General features: G+C 51.2%; 1 protein-coding gene across 1 annotated transcript; it reads left to right on the top strand.

Annotated features, from left to right (window-relative positions):
- The first annotated feature begins 3,774 nt into the window (after positions 1 to 3,774).
- Positions 3,775 to 12,997, top strand: LOC133346106 (von Willebrand factor C domain-containing protein 2-like). Its single transcript, XM_061557510.1, has 3 exons — positions 3,775 to 4,543; positions 9,522 to 9,651; positions 12,588 to 12,997. Exons 1-3 carry the CDS (start codon positions 4,049 to 4,051, stop codon positions 12,725 to 12,727), a joined length of 765 nt encoding a protein of 254 aa, XP_061413494.1. The 5' UTR covers positions 3,775 to 4,048; the 3' UTR covers positions 12,728 to 12,997.
- The last annotated feature ends 2,412 nt before the right edge of the window (positions 12,998 to 15,409 follow it).

Below are 15,409 nucleotides of genomic sequence, written 5' to 3'. Positions count from 1 at the left end.
TGGCTCGATGCCTTGAAAGTGGTGGCAGCGCCCACAGCTTTCACACAACCTCACGCGACGAGCTGTCGATCAACTAAGCTAACTGTGGCGTATCCATTCATACTGCTGTGTGGACAGAAGTGGGGCGGGCGGTGGGGGGCTGAGTGAAATTCAGAAACGATTGTCTACACTATTGCACGATTTTTTTTTTAAACCGGCGAACCTCTAGATATTGCATCCCAGTGTGACGAGCGTGCTAAACACTTCACCGCGAGTCAGCTTATCCTCGCACGCGGCGCTTTGAGCACGAATTTGGCACGACCTTTGATGGAGCCCGGATCCGCGTGTGCTTAATTCGATGTCTTTCCCCCCCACCCAACTCTCTGCCAGCCCCATCTCATTGAAGCGCGGTGACAAATCTCCCCTGGCAGCGCAAGTGCCACGACGAGCCACGTGGAGGCGTCTGTCCCGGTATCCATCTGCCGCGCATGCGTCGTCTGGGAGATGTTTCATTGAAGAGGGCCTTCTGTCTGGGAACACAACGCCGTTCTCCTGCGCTTGAATCGCGTATTACTTTGCAATAAATGGGCATTGAGCCATCGCGAAATATTTTTTTAATACATTTTTCTAGGTTTTTTTCTTTCGTGCTGCTGTACGGATCGGGACAAAAAAACAACAACCGCACACGAATATCTACCAGGCCCATGGACCCACGGCGAAATAATTGTAATAAATTAGAATTAATTAAATCGAAGCCCTCTTTGCTACGTTAGCTCAAGGATGAGCTTCATGGCAGCATATTTCTCTCCAGATTGTGTCTTTTTTGTTTGTTAAATCACGGTTGGTGAACCACACGCCCGATAGATAAAACGCCAAGCGGCTAACGACGAACAGCAATGTTAAAATTGGGGGGGGGGGGAGGGGGGGAAGAGACGACGAGAGGGAATTTACAAAAGTCGAGCGGTAGCGAAGGGAGAAGCAGAAATGCAAAAGTGTTGTGACCTGCCCAGTGGTGGTGGTTGAACTAAGCACGAGTGAGACGAAACAAGTCAGCCTGGTAGATCGAGACCTAAACACGGGTGATGGGATCAATCTAAAGGAGCGGTGGGGAACCATTTCCTTACCGAGGGTCGAATAGAATTTTCGAATGCATTTGGTGAACCATACGTCAACAACCACCCGAGCGTTATCTAGTCAACTTGAGATACATTACAATGGTGCTTGTGTGTCTGAGTGATTCGTTATGCGGGGAGCGGTGGTGTAGCGGTTAGTGTGCTGCACCACGAACCCGGCCACCCGAGTTCGATTCCCGCTCACGGCCAACACGAGTGACGATTATCTGAGATCGGTCCTGGACCTCCCCTAGGTTGACTCAGCCTCAAATAAGTACCTGGTGCGGTGTGTAAAACATCACCACTGGGGAGACGAAGGGTGCCAGGCGTGGTGTTGGCCAGCCACCCTCTCGTGAGCCGTGCCGGCCTTCATACGTGCTCGCTAACAGCTCTTGCCCCAAAAGTATGTTTAACGCTATACGGGGGGATCTTTGTTTTGGTGGTTCGTCATGAATTGCGATCAGAATGTAATGGTAATCTGAGATAACGATGCAGCTTTAATGCGCACGTCGACCGAGTATCAAAGAGGGCCTTGCAGTGACACGAGTGACTGGGCGGGGCTGGAATTAAAAGCCAGTGTTCGTTGTTGTTCTTGTTGCCAGGTGAAAACAATCCACTCTCTTGTTACCTGATTAGTGCGGCCGAGAAGATAACCAGTGGCGGAGAGATTTTGTTTGCGGCCTCTTTCGAAGCGATGAGGCTTCGTGTTGTCGCGGGCCTGTAAGGCTGGCCCACATCAGATTTAAAGTGTCGCCCATGATGTGCAAGTTTATATTTCGGCTCATCACATTTTAACGCAGTAAAATCAGAGGGAAAATAAACTCGTTGAAGAGAGGGGGGGGGGGACCAACATTAAAAGTCTAATGTTTTTTACTGTAGCCAACAACCTCAACCGGCGTTGCTTTGTAGTGCTCGTCAGCAAGCTGCCAATGCGATGAATGTTAACATGACCAACAACAAAAACGAGGCACTTACCTTCGCCCTGTGCTAGCAAAACGTGCGAACAACAACAACAGCAAAAAACGTGCTTGCCCGTTCCTGAACTTGATGAGCAGCAAGTCAGTGCGAATAAGAACGGCATTTGCGTCATCGTCGGCATACGCGTGCGCGCACACGAACTGTTACACACAGACAAAACAAAGACAAAGATCCCCCCCCCGTATAGCCTTAACAGACTGTTGGGGCAAGTGCTGTTAGCGAAGGGGGGTGGGTGGCCAGCACCACGCCCGGCCGTCTTTGTCTCCCTAGTGACGATGTTTACACATTGCCCCAGGTACTCGTTTGAGACTGAGCCGACCGAGGGGAGACCCAGGACCGGTTCAGATAATCGTCGTTACACACAGACGCACACACACAGACTATGCTATCAATCAAGGGAGTTTGCGTTGCTGTCTTAACCATCGCTCACACGTCACACAGACTCACGCATTTGCATCCCTCGAAGAAGACAAAGATCCCGCTTGCCCCAACAGACCTTTGGGCAGGTGTTGTTTAGCTAGCACCTATTGAGGCTGGCACGGTACACTAGGGAGTGGGTGGCAAGGACCACGTCTGTCTGTCTTTGTCTCCCCAGTTCTGGTGTTTGCACACTGCACTAGGTACTAATGTTAGGCCAAGTCTACGTAGAAAGGGCCCAACAGCAGTAGAAAATATTCGCCACAATTGTAGTCGTGAGCGAGAATCGAGCTCGGGTCACCGCTCCAACCACGACAACTACCACTCCCCACATCTCGCACGCAGGGTGATCGCGCACACGTGTGCTCTCTTTCACGCACACGTGTGCACCGCGCGCCCGTTCACGCCATGCCCGTGCGCTTATCTGCACACGGACACACAGCGGATTGCCTTTGACAGTTCTTTTTACGAGTTTACGCGACGCAGCCTTTACTGCTTAGGGAGCAGCGTAAATCCCGAGTTTGATTCACGCAGAGGTCTAACCGGGCGGAGAAGGAGGAGGTTGGCTGCGGAGTAAAAATGTAGCCAACCGAGCCCCCCACCCCTACCTTGCGACAACCGCAGCACTAAAGGCGCAACGCATCGATTCAACGAGACGGGCATAATTATTTATTACAAATCAATACGCGAAGCCACGCGCCAAGAAATGGAATCACTCACACTATGGGTCACGGAAGCGCCGTGCAAACTCAGCGCGCCCTGCTCACACCGACAGCACCCACAGGGGCCAGAGACACGTGCGAAGACGCTAATTGCTGTACCCGTCCTGTGCATCGTGTTGTACTCTGCGATCACCATCGAATACTGAATGGAGGGCCAGTGAGAATGGGAAGAGTGTGATTGTTGTAATTTCATTGATATGCATGCCGCAGTGTTGTTGTTGTTCTATTTTCTGAAGCAGGCAGTAAGCCGAAACGTCGACATGTTTTTCGAGTTAAGAGCGTAACCAAATGCGGCTGAATGCTAATCTGAAAGGGACCTCACCTGGTTAAATAAAATCTCTCAATCCACGAACGTGTAGCTGGATTTTCATGACTCCAATGTGAATTTACAGGTCACGCTAGAAATGGCACATTTTGGTTTTTCCTCTCTCAAAGTGCGTCCGTGCGCGTTGTCGGCGCAGGGGCGGGAGGCTGCGTTGCGGGAGTTGTTGGGGGGGGGCGGCAGTGACTGTGTCACCCCCGTCTCGCTCGCTCCGCATTTCAAGTTCGCACACGCACGGTCCGCGCTCACTCCGGCTCCTGACGCCGACGCGCGGTCACGGGACGTGGTGGTGGTGGTGGCGGTGTAGCGATGCACGAGGTGGGTTATAAAGCCGCTTAACATGCGACTCGAACGCACGACTCCGACTCTCCGAGAGCGGCTCCGCATTTCGTAGCGGCTCTCTGCATCGCCACCGTAAATTCGTTTGGGTGCCCCCGCTGCGTCAGCTCGGGCGCGTAAATCACACTGCGTTGTCGAGAGCTACATTTTTACGCAATTCCCTCGCCGGCGTCTCAGCCATGAGGGCGCTACCACGTCTATCTCGCGGGCAAGCGCTCGTCCTCGCGCTAATCTACTTGGAGCCCCTCTTGATCCACCCTCTCGGCGCGGGTCCGCTCTCCCCGGGGCCGCGGAGCCTCGGCGCTCCGGACGTCACTCGGTTCGGAGCCGCCGCGGGTCTCGGCTCCCGAGGCCACGCGGCGCCTAGCCCAGCCTCCCTGCAGGAGACGACGTCGCCCGGCGCCTACGAGGGCGAGCCCGACCGCCGGATGCAGCGGGGTTGCGAAGACGCGACGGGGCGCGTTTACCGGCTCGGAGAGCGCTTCTTCCCGGGGCACGCGTCGTGCCCGTGCGTGTGCGCCGAGGACGGGCCCGTGTGCGCGCCCCCCGACTGCCCGCGCCTGCACCCCAAGTGCGTGCGCGTCGAGTCGGACGGTTGCTGCCAGCAGTGCAAGCAGATGCGCAGCGGCTGCGAGTTCAAGGGCGCCAAGTACGGGTCGCTGCAGGAGTTCAAGGTAACGTGCTGGGGGCGCCTTTTAATTGGCCGCTCTTTGGCGTTGGCGACGGGAAAATTCGGCGTGAAGGGCGCAGTCGGTGCAACTGCGCCTAGACCTATGGGGCAGGAGGGTCCCCAGCCGATTAGCACGGTTTGGCTACGTACGGTGCGAAAGAAGTTCAATATACATACAAACCCACGCGGCCGAGGAGCTCCCATTTCATTCACTGCTCCACTGCCCGCGGAAATCACTTTCAGCTACTGGGCGGGAGGCTAGAGATGCGCGAGTCTAACGCAGGCAATCTGGACCCGGCTCCTCGGGTTCCATTCCCGGCCACGGCTAAGATCGATCAATGGCGAGCGATGCCTGAACCGGTTATGGGCGACAACTGACTGTAAATGATTTTTAATTTGTGAATAACAATTTTGTTAGAGATGCATTACTCGAATACAGGCACTGCATTACTGGTTTATTAACTCGATAGGAAGAGAAGATGAAAACTCACTAACATCGTCATTAATTCTGCTCATAAGAGAACACATGGTAGACCGACGTTTCGGGCAATACCCCTGTGTTGTTTTCTGCAAACGTGTGCACCACTGCTAACACAGGCCAGCATGTGTTTGTTTACCTTATTAGGTTTACCTAAAACTCAGCGAATTGAATTAACAGTCAATGCTGGACGAAATGCTGTCCACGTCGTGTTGGTCATGAGAGTTGTGTGATCATAACCTCGCCACGCTGCTCATGGCACGTATAACGTCTCGGAATTTCGACCAAGATAGCGGCTGATATTCAATGAGAAATTAAGCCCTGCGCGAATGTAAACGCGTGCCCATACCCATTTGGAAGTTACGTAATACCTCATGGGTCGGCGGCGAGTGATGTATTCATATATAATCGCTGTTTTCGAGAGCTTTATTGCGTGTGCATCCGAGAAGAATTACAGATTTCTCTAAACTCTTTCGCCAGGGTTAAACCATTACCACCAAGGTAATGTAATCCCCTCGAGGCGTTCATGGATGGAGTATCAAGCCCCCACCCGCCCCCCCCGCTGGTTAATATCGCTCAGGCGTGCACATGGAATTCTATCAGATTTCTCCACCAGCGCATCATTTAGTGCGCACCTACCCACGCACCAGACAGAGCACATGCTGCTTACACAGGCAACATGACATATTTTTCGACAAACGTGAACACTGCTTAGGTTTTCGCGATTGTTCTCTGTAGCTCTCCAATGTGTTTTTGGGTTCTTATTATTATTATCATAATTCCTTCGGTAAAGTCACGTAGATAGAAAATAAAAATATATTTTTTTAAAAATTCATAATTGTATTTCATTTTTATTTTCTATATACGTGACTTTACCGAAAGAACCATTCCTGCAGTCACGAAAGTTTTAAGTGAAAATTAATCATAATTCCCTTTATTTACCCGGGAAAGCCTCGCTGAATATAAAACACTTTTTTTCTCATCAGGATGATCCTGACACATTGGGATATTTTCATAGCCTGCTGTAGTTTCGTAGTAGGGTGCCAAGTCGCTACACTTTTCCCAATTTTTCGGGTAAATTTCAAATTCTGCGCAATTGTACCGCGCGCTATTCGGCAATAATGGTACAGCGTTCCGCTCCATGTGCTGGGAACCGACATTAAATTCAGTAACCTGAAGATGCTCCCATCGCGTGGATTGAAATGTCGGACTTCACGCCGGACAACGCTCGGTACAACCCGAAAACGTTTCAGAGAGCCACACGTAAAATAGTTCCCTTACGGCGGTCGTAGACATAAATCATTACGTACCGGGCGAACTTCACTCGGGTTCTGAGGCTTGTGTGTGTGGTGGGTTAAACTTGGGGGCATTCCCACCCCTTCCAAGACGCGTGGAAGAATCGACCGCATGCCCTCTGGAGGAAATATCTAAGAGCGCACTCTAAATGGCAGGGTTGCACCTTTTAATCCGCATTAGAATGTTTGGCCGAGTCAGGTTTATTCTCTGAAGGTTTTGCTTTGTGTGGGAGGAGACCGTAGTACTTTGAGAAAACCCACCAAGCAAGCAATGCGTGGGGATCACACTCGAACGTCCGTGCGGAAGGATTCACGAACCCACTTGCTGTCCTTACATCTCGTGGTCACGTTGCAGCCCGTCAGATGTTGGGCATTTACACACCTGTACAATCCACAATCTTATTTCTCCAAACCAGTGGATCACGGGTGTGCACCCGGCTTCAAGACGCTCTTTCGTGAACGAGTCTCCAAGTCCCAATGCAACATTTCCACGTGCAAAGAAGAAATGTGCGTAATGTGGAATATGTTTTATAATAATCATAAATAGTAAATTGTATGCTTAGGCTTTCATAATTGGTTTCATTTGGGTTTGCTCGTGTCAAAATATGTGTTGTAAAACGTGGATAAAATATCTTCTTGGTTCTTTCGGTAAAGTCACGTAGAAGGGAAGTAATAAAATAATAAAAATAAAACATAATAAAACAATTCTCACGACGTTTCGGCCACAACGCAAGCAGCCGTCCTCAGGTGAAAACCAGGTCCGTCGAGGCGACAGAGTCTGAATGAAACAGCACACGAGCTTGGAGCATATATATAAGCTGGGCGCATTGACAAAGCCCAGCTTATATATATGCTCCAAGCTCGTGTGCTGTTTCATTCAGACTCTGTCGCCTCGACGGACCTGGTTTTCACCTGAGGACGGCTGCTTGCGTTGTGGCCGAAACGTCGTGAGAATTGTTTTATTATGTTTTATTTTTATTATTTTATTACTTCCCTTCTACGTGACTTTACCGAAAGAACCAAGAAGATGAATCCCTGCAGTCACGAAAGCTTTAAAGTGGATAAAATATGCCAAATATATTCCTGCTTCAGCAGACTGGTGTGTTGGAGACTAATCTCTTTTTGCTGGAGATGACATCCAGTATCGTCAGGTTGTTAGCATTATCTGAGCTCGTGTCAATCCACCTCGTGTCAATTATGGGGAGTTGTTTAACCATACTTCGCCGCGCTGGTCAGTATGTATGTTTATTCTTTTGCACCATACGTAATTAATCGTGATAATTGGAGGAGCGGGGGATGGACAACAAACTTGACACAAAAAACAGTTCTCAAGAATTGAGTTTTCAATCTCGATTCCAAAGTGCACAGTTCCAGTGACTTCCTAATTTCGGAAGGAAGAGCCTTCCAGACGGCTGCAGAAGCACATCTGAAAGCGCGATGCATTGTCCATCTTTGTTCGATAGCTAGCCAAAAGCCGCTGCTGCAAGGATCACCGGAGTTTGCGTGATGGTTTATGCTCCTTGACGAGATGAGCAAGGTATTATGGTTCATTTGTGAAAAGCACTATGTGTGTAATGAGTGGCAAGCACAGTGCAGGACTTGTTCAGATATCACCCGCCACTCATATTAGCCGTGGCACCGGGTTCATAGCGCAAGTGCGCGAACCACTGCGTCGCCGATTCTCCCACCAGAGCAATTTATTAAAACTGAGCTAAAACGATAACCCCAGCTCAGACAGATCAGTGGCCTCCTGGAAATATCACTTCCCTCGTGCGTGCGACTCTGCCCCGTGTAATCATATTGAAGCCGCATCGCTCACGCACGCACGGTTTGTTCCAGCACAAAGAGGCAACATCTGTTCACACATAACGCAAAGGACGCGGTGCACTGAACGAACGAAAGGAATGTCCTAGGTGTGATGAATGCAAAAACGATATTCCGTTCCCCACTACCTTAACCGGGTACTTGCACGCTGCACGTGGGGTTTAATGGTAAGTTGGCCGGACTTGCAATCCAGGGGTCACCGGTTCCGTTCGACCTCCTGGCGTGGAGGTGAAAACAAAGGAGGGGGGGGGGGAGGCTCTTAAATTCGACAGCCTCTATCCACCCAGAAAAGGATAGACCTCAAGTAGTCGATTGGTAGGTCGCGTGCGGTGGGGTAAAATGTGGATACTTACACCTCTTCCATTGCATCTGGTCAGCGTGCAAGATTAGGCCAAAATAGAGATCTCTCTCTCTCTCTAAGGGAAGCTCTTCCACCAGCAGTGGTGTAAGCAAGCAGTTGCAGGGCTGCACCCTTTTACCGGACTGCTCAGCCGCGTTACCCCTCACATACGCACTGACTCCCCCCCCCCCCTCTCAGTGAGTGAATGTCATTTGTCTCTCTGTGTTTTTTTGTTTTTTTGCCAACTCCGTCGTTTTCATCTCCCGAAGTCGGAGCTCCGCACGCCATGAGCGTGCGGTTACCCGCGGGTAACGCGACTTCAAATCTCCGTGATGACAGCCCTGGGCATAACCCTGGGCTCGAGAGGCTGATGCCACGATCCATCACTTCACCCTGAGATCGAGCTCGGTCGCAATTCCTACTTCATCCCGCACGTCCCTCTTGGCCCTCTCCGGCACAACCCGCAAATCCGTCTCGATCATCCGGTCCACCTATCTCCCGTTCCAATCCTCGCTCTGCAACACGCTTCTTGCGTAACACTGCTGTCACTTTCTTGTCACTTTTCCGTCCACCTCCCAACTCTCCCGTCCTTACTACGTCTTCCATTTTCCTACCCTTCTCATCCCTCCCATCCCTCTCAATCCCATCTCTCCCATCCCTGCCGTCCACCTCACTCACATCCCTCTCTTTCATTTCCAACGCACACTCGTTCTTCTTAAGTGCTCCCATCCTCATCCGGTCACCTCCAATCACTCTCATTCTTCTCATCCATCCCGTCTCGCCCATCCCACCCATTCTCTTCTCATCCACTTAACATCTCTGTCGTCCCTCCCATACATCCCATCCTCGGCACTTCTCTCCTCCCCCAATCCATTTCATTCATCTCATCCCTCCCATCCATTTACCGCCCGACTCACATCCCTGCCATATTTCCCGTACCCATCCAACCCTTTTTTATTTTTAATCCTCCCCGTCCCTCGCTTTCCTCACGTCTCAATCCCTTCCTCATGCCCTTCCTTCCACTTCCCACCCCCGCCCACGGCAGCTGTCCCCGTGCGAGCGGTGCCGCTGCGAGGCAGACGGGGAGGTGACGTGCGTGGTCTCGGACTGCCCGCTGCCCGAGTGCGTGGACCCCGTCTATGAGCCCAAGCAGTGCTGTCCCGTCTGCAAACACGGTGCGTACCGCCTTCGCCGTTCTGAGCCCCTTCCCGCTTCGTCGGGCAGGTCGGTTCTCAGCCCGTGTCCCGATGTTGTGCTCACTCTGTGCTGTCGGTGTCGTTCACGGGAAGCGGCCTCCGTTCGGAAATCCTCGCAGAGCGAGAACGACGCACGAGCCCACGTGCTCAAGAACAGCCCGTGGAATGTTATATGACAGAACGACTTTTTAGAACCCATACTCTTTGGTTCTTTCGGTGACTTTACCGAAAGAACCAAAGAGTATGGATTCCTGCAGTAACGAAAGCTTCAAATCAAGATTTTTAGAACCCCTTAAAGTGACCTTTCTATCTGCACACTGGGGGAGACGGGGCCGGGGGGCACTGTCAAAGCAGGAATTGAGCGAAATTAAGTGAAACCTGAAATTAAATGTGATGTTTTTTGTGCAGCCATTTCTGCAGGCATTGGTGACTGAGCTGAGACGATCAGCCTACTTCACTTGATAACTCGATGTCATCATAAATTAGAAGCCAGGGTGTCAGCGGTGCCGTTGCCATATCTGTGACCTCTGAACCACCTATTGGAGTTCCCAGATGCCAGAGGGACCATTAATCATCATTGTCATTGTGTGTAACCCTCATCATTGGGCAGTGCTCATCTGTGTTGGCAATCTTGAGCCAGTGGTGGATTTTCCGCATTTTCTGTGCCAGAGAATAATTAATATAACAGCCGCTCGTTCCATTTTAATGGGACTCCTCTGAAATGAAGCCCACAAAGCGAACACGGCGAGCCTTAGCGTGTCCGACGAGAGCTTGAAGCTGCTTCAAGTAGAACATCGCAGGCAGGCGCCCCCATTGTATATTGGACGGGTTAAAGGTGTGAAAGCTGACGTCAGTAGTGCCATAATGAGGCGTTTGAACTCAACGATAAAGCCTACTTAGGGGCCGTCCATAAATGACGTCACGCACCTAGGGGGGAGGGAGGCAAGACATTTGTGACGATGTGTGACGAGGGGGGGAGGCGGGGGTTAAGAAATGTGACGTCACATCAAAATGCCCAACTTTAAATAAATATAGACAACAGGTTCTACTTAATTAAATAGACGTTTTAATAAATGTTTTCTCCGACAACATCAGAGTGCAGAGTCACATTAAATACGCACTACAATGACAATAATTTAAAGTGATTTGAAGCATGTTTCATTTTCAAAATGGAAATATGGTTTGGGGGGGGGGGGCAGAGCTTTGTGACGTCATATTTGAGGGGGGTCTGACTGTTTGTGACGTCGTGTGACGAGGGGGAGAGGGGGGTCAAAAATCGGCCAAAATCGCATGACGTCGTTTATGGACGGCCCCATATTTATTAGCCAATTTTCAAATTCGTGTCGGACAGCCCGGGACACGCCGTCTATGCGAGTTATGTATCTTCAAGGAAAAAAATGTGAGGGGGAGAGGGGGTTACTCTGGTTTGATGTCTGCAAGGAGCCCTCTGGGTGAGGAGGTGAGCATGTCCGAAACGCTTTCCTTCCCCTCACTCAGCGGGCTTCCTTGCTCATCCCCCCCACCACCAACTCCACCGTGCTCTTCAAAAAATTCGTCATCTGCTTAAGGGTCGTGGGTCCTCCACCCGCCCCCCGCCCCCCCGTAATGGGCCCCCACAAATAACGACCCCCAGCAACCCACCGAATCCCTCCGGCGCTGCCCCGCAGTGAGTGGACGCGTGTGGATATCTAATTTGGGTTTAATTGGTCCAAAAATGGGATACACGGCGCAGCATTGTGAGCGATACCGTGCGCCCCGAGTAGCGTAGCGGTTAGCGCGCTGCGCTAGGAATCCAGCGAACCACGGAAATGCACCGCTTGCAAAAGGGCGCATTCACTTTCGATTCCCGCTCACGGCCGATATCGGTGACGATTTTCTCAACCGGGTTCTGGTCCTGGTCAAGGCACTTTGGCGGGAGGGGTGTGTAAACATCGCCACTGGGGAAACAAAGGCGGTCGGGCGTGGTGCTGGCCACCCACCCGTTCCGACCTTCACGAGTGTTCGCTTATCCAAGGGAGATCTTGGTCAACACAGACGCAGCGATGAACGCCGCACAGCATTCCAATGCTGGAACCAAACAGCGGAGGAAACACCGAAAAAATCAAGCGTTGAAAATTTCAACGTCAAAACGGCATCATCGATATTGTATAATAGCACGAAGAAAAAGGGACAGCGAAAACCCAACGGGTGTATGAAATATAGTCACGTGTATGACAGTAAAGGTCAGTACACATTATTTTAAATAGTTATGGCCTTTATCCGGGAAAGCTCCAACTGAGACAATCTTGCAGGCGGACCTTGCTGCATTTGACATTTTTGACCAATTCAACGGATTCGTGTTTTTGGCGGAAAGTTGCACACGACGGTGTAACACTCAAAGCTTTGCGCTGATGGATTCAGTAATCCAATGCGGTACTATCAGCTCCTGGCCACCTCACAATCCAAGCCCTACAACAATATCTCGTATCAACCACGCAGTCTCTTATCCGATTACTTACCAGGCTCCAATCAGCTTAGCTTCCAAGATCTGAAGATGTAGGCAGCATTCAAGGGGATTTGCAAGGACAACAACGCTTCCAAACTGTGCAAAGTGTTTAAGCGTTCGGTGGTGGTGGGGGGGGGGGGGTCTATAACACCCCTAATTAGCCAAGTAGGTAAACAAACCAAAACAAAGAAGCATTACTTGCAAATGCTCTACTCTGTAAAAAAAAATACATTCTGCCCTTACAGTGACCCGTCGCTTTCCACACTGCTAATTAAATACTTCTCAAGGCAAAACGCATACAGTGTTGGAAAGTATTAACGTAATTAATTATATTTAAAATCAAGTTGTCAACGATTAGCATAACTCATTTGTCCCCCGTCCTCTCTCCTCCTCCTCCCCTCTCTCTAAAATACGCGCAAACCGCACGCAGGACCAAACTGCCTGGCCGGCTCGAACGTCATCCCCGCGGGTCGAGAGGTCAAACTGGACGAATGCACCACCTGCAACTGCAACTTCGACGGCGACTGGTACAATACGGACCGCCAAGCCACCTGCATCCATGACTGCTGACGAGCGTTGCTGGGTGGTTCGGCGGTGGGTGCAAGGGGTGGTCATCATTTCCTCCCGTGTGGATGGACTCCACGTCCGTCCCAGAGCCGTCGCTAGACATTTCGGTAGCTGCGGCACCAGCACCGCCACAGCCGCAAAAAAAAGTGTTGAGCCACCAAGCCGCCGCTGCTCGCTTCGCTCTCCGACGATTCGGCTACGCAAACATGCGGCGCCAGCCCCCCCCCCGCACGCCCCACTCCAGAAGGCCACCCCACCCGTCTCCCTCCCTCCCCCCAAAAAGCCACCCTTTCCCCTCCCTTCCTACTGCAGCACTGCGTCCATGCTTCATCCATCCCCGCCCCTCCACTCTCCGCTCATCCGTGATGGCAGGAGGCCAACGCAAAAGCGTCACGCGGAGACACATCCCTGTCGTGAAAAAAGCGCTTCATAGCTCATCGTAATTCCTCCAGTCTAGATAAAGATTCCGATTCTGGCATTCGGATGAGGGCGATAGAGAGACAGGAGAAGCATTCCACGCACATGTTGATTATTATTTGTTAGACATTCTATTGCAGTGTTGTGGAGCTGACAACTCAAGCTATAACATCAGCCAGCGTAACCGTGTAAGCGACCAATAAATTTGGATTTTATATGGTTTATGTAGCCCTGGCTTGATGAGTCAGAGCGGCCGCTTGACACTGGCTGGCATGTTCGTAAAAGCGCAAATATTCCCGACTGTGGGGGCGGGCACAAATGCCGGCGTGAGTAGGTTAAATGTTGAGTTTTATAAGGGCACCACGGGGTGACCAGCCCCTCCCCACCCAGCCCCACCCCTCCCCACCCAGCACCTCCCCACCCTCCCCACCCAGCTCCTCCCCACCCAGCTCCTCCCCACCCTCCCCTCTCCACCCAGCCCCACCCCTCCCATTTTTGGATGCACGACGGACGGACACAATAATCCCCTGTGGGCTGGTGGAACCAGGAGGTTCCTACCAGTATAAGGTACTAACGACCACTAGATTTCAAGGTGCAACAATCCATAGTCATGCTATATTATTGAACCTCACATTCTTATCATTGTATGAGGACATGATAAGTATCATGGGAACAAAATAAGGTAACATGGATGTGGCGTGCCAACATAATTCACTGAACAGCGGTCTGGACTATCGTCCACTCCATCACAATGTCATGAATTGTGACTATGTATTTAGAATTGGGATATCTAATTATTGAAGTTGTCAATTACTGTAACGATTATTGCTTTGATCACTCGACTAATCTGATAACACAACAATATAGTTAGTTAGGAAAAATAATTAACGCTGTTCGCATGTGTGCCGCTGGACGGGAGGTAATATTTGGGCCTTGGTGGCGTCATTGGCATCATCGGCCACGTTGTCACACTGGGCGTGGCTTTCTGGGGATGTGTGGTCGGCCGAGATTTTTAAAGGTGTCCGAGTACAATAATCAATTACCAAGAGTGATCGATAATAATATATATCGTTTGATTACCGGACTATTCGCCCCACCTCGAATTAATTCAATAGCCAGCTATTGTGTAACATCGTGGTGCATGTAGCGGGCACTAGTGGCTAGAGGGTCCTCACGTGAACCCAGTAAACACTAAATTAGGAACTGAAAAAAACATCGATCGGTGCACACGCGACTTCAACCACGCATGTATCGCGAGAATGCATACCATCGATGTGAATCGATTACATTAAGCACTACAGCCCCTGTGAAATAACCTACGCGAATGCTTCCACGCAGTCGTTTGTGATCCTCAGGCGCAAGAGGCGGCAGCAGTGGCGTCGCTATCGAGGAGTGTGCAGGCGGTGCAACTGCACAATGGCCCGCAGGCCTGAGGGGCTCAGGCACCGGGCTACGAAATGAAGGGGGAGATTTTTGGACTCGGGAATTTGGGGTGTTGGGTGCGTAAATAATTCATGGGACCAGGCAGCGCCCAGTTCAACCGCGCGGCGCCACAAGCAGTGCGTGTATCCATTCAATTGTCGGGCTGCGCGCACAGCATGCGCATAACAATTCCAATACGGTACGGGTATCATTTTTCCCTAAAAGCAGTGGTGGATACGGGGAAGTTGAGGGCCACAGAGCTCAAGCCAAACCACCACCCCGTGACACCAATTCGAGGCTGCCAGCGAGCTGCGAGCGCTCGGAAACATTTAACTTTTGGGATTGCATTACTGGAGTGGCAAATTAAGCCCCCCCCCCCTCTCTCTTATCCCGAATGACGGGAAGCACCGCACCAAAGCACTTACGAGGGCATTGGCATGGGTGAAACGTCGTGGCAGGGAGGTCTCATCGGGCGGGGGAGAAGAGGGGACAGGTGTCATCGTCCAGGCACCTCTCCACCGACCTCGCTTCTTAAAAGGCACGTGTGCGTGTGTGTTTGTGTGTGCAACTCTTCGATGGGGTTTTAGAGGCTCTACCCGCGTGTTTTTTTTCTTTCCGGCGGCACGATCTCCGACGTTTCGCTCCAAGTGCCGTGAGCTTCAGCTGCCACAGCGGCGAGTGCACATAAATGTTTAATGGGCTTAAGCTTCCCGGCACGTGGAGCGAAACGTCGGACGTCATGCCGAGCAGCACGTGGCGGAACCAAAAAACACATCGGAGAGGGACACGGGACAACCGCCAGAGCCTAAATGTGTTTGTCCGTGCCCTTTGCTCACACGTGGACAC

Source organism: Lethenteron reissneri, chromosome 23 (genome assembly GCF_015708825.2).
Source record: "Lethenteron reissneri isolate LAM-NWPU_2019-01 chromosome 23, ASM1570882v1, whole genome shotgun sequence".
NCBI lineage: Eukaryota > Metazoa > Chordata > Hyperoartia > Petromyzontiformes > Petromyzontidae > Lethenteron > Lethenteron reissneri.
This window is presented reverse-complemented; position numbering and strand designations above follow the sequence as displayed.

What these genes read in the sequence shown, in the direction of transcription:
- LOC133346106 (XM_061557510.1), top strand. Translation starts at nt 4,049, where the DNA reads ATGAGGGCGCTACCACGTCTATCTCGCGGGCAAGCGCTCGTCCTCGCG. An exon ending in GGTCGCTGCAGGAGTTCAAG is followed by an intron (nt 4,544 to 9,521) that starts GTAACGTGCTGG and finishes CGCCCACGGCAG; the next exon opens with CTGTCCCCGTGCGAGCGGTG. An exon ending in CTGTCCCGTCTGCAAACACG is followed by an intron (nt 9,652 to 12,587) that starts GTGCGTACCGCC and finishes AACCGCACGCAG; the next exon opens with GACCAAACTGCCTGGCCGGC.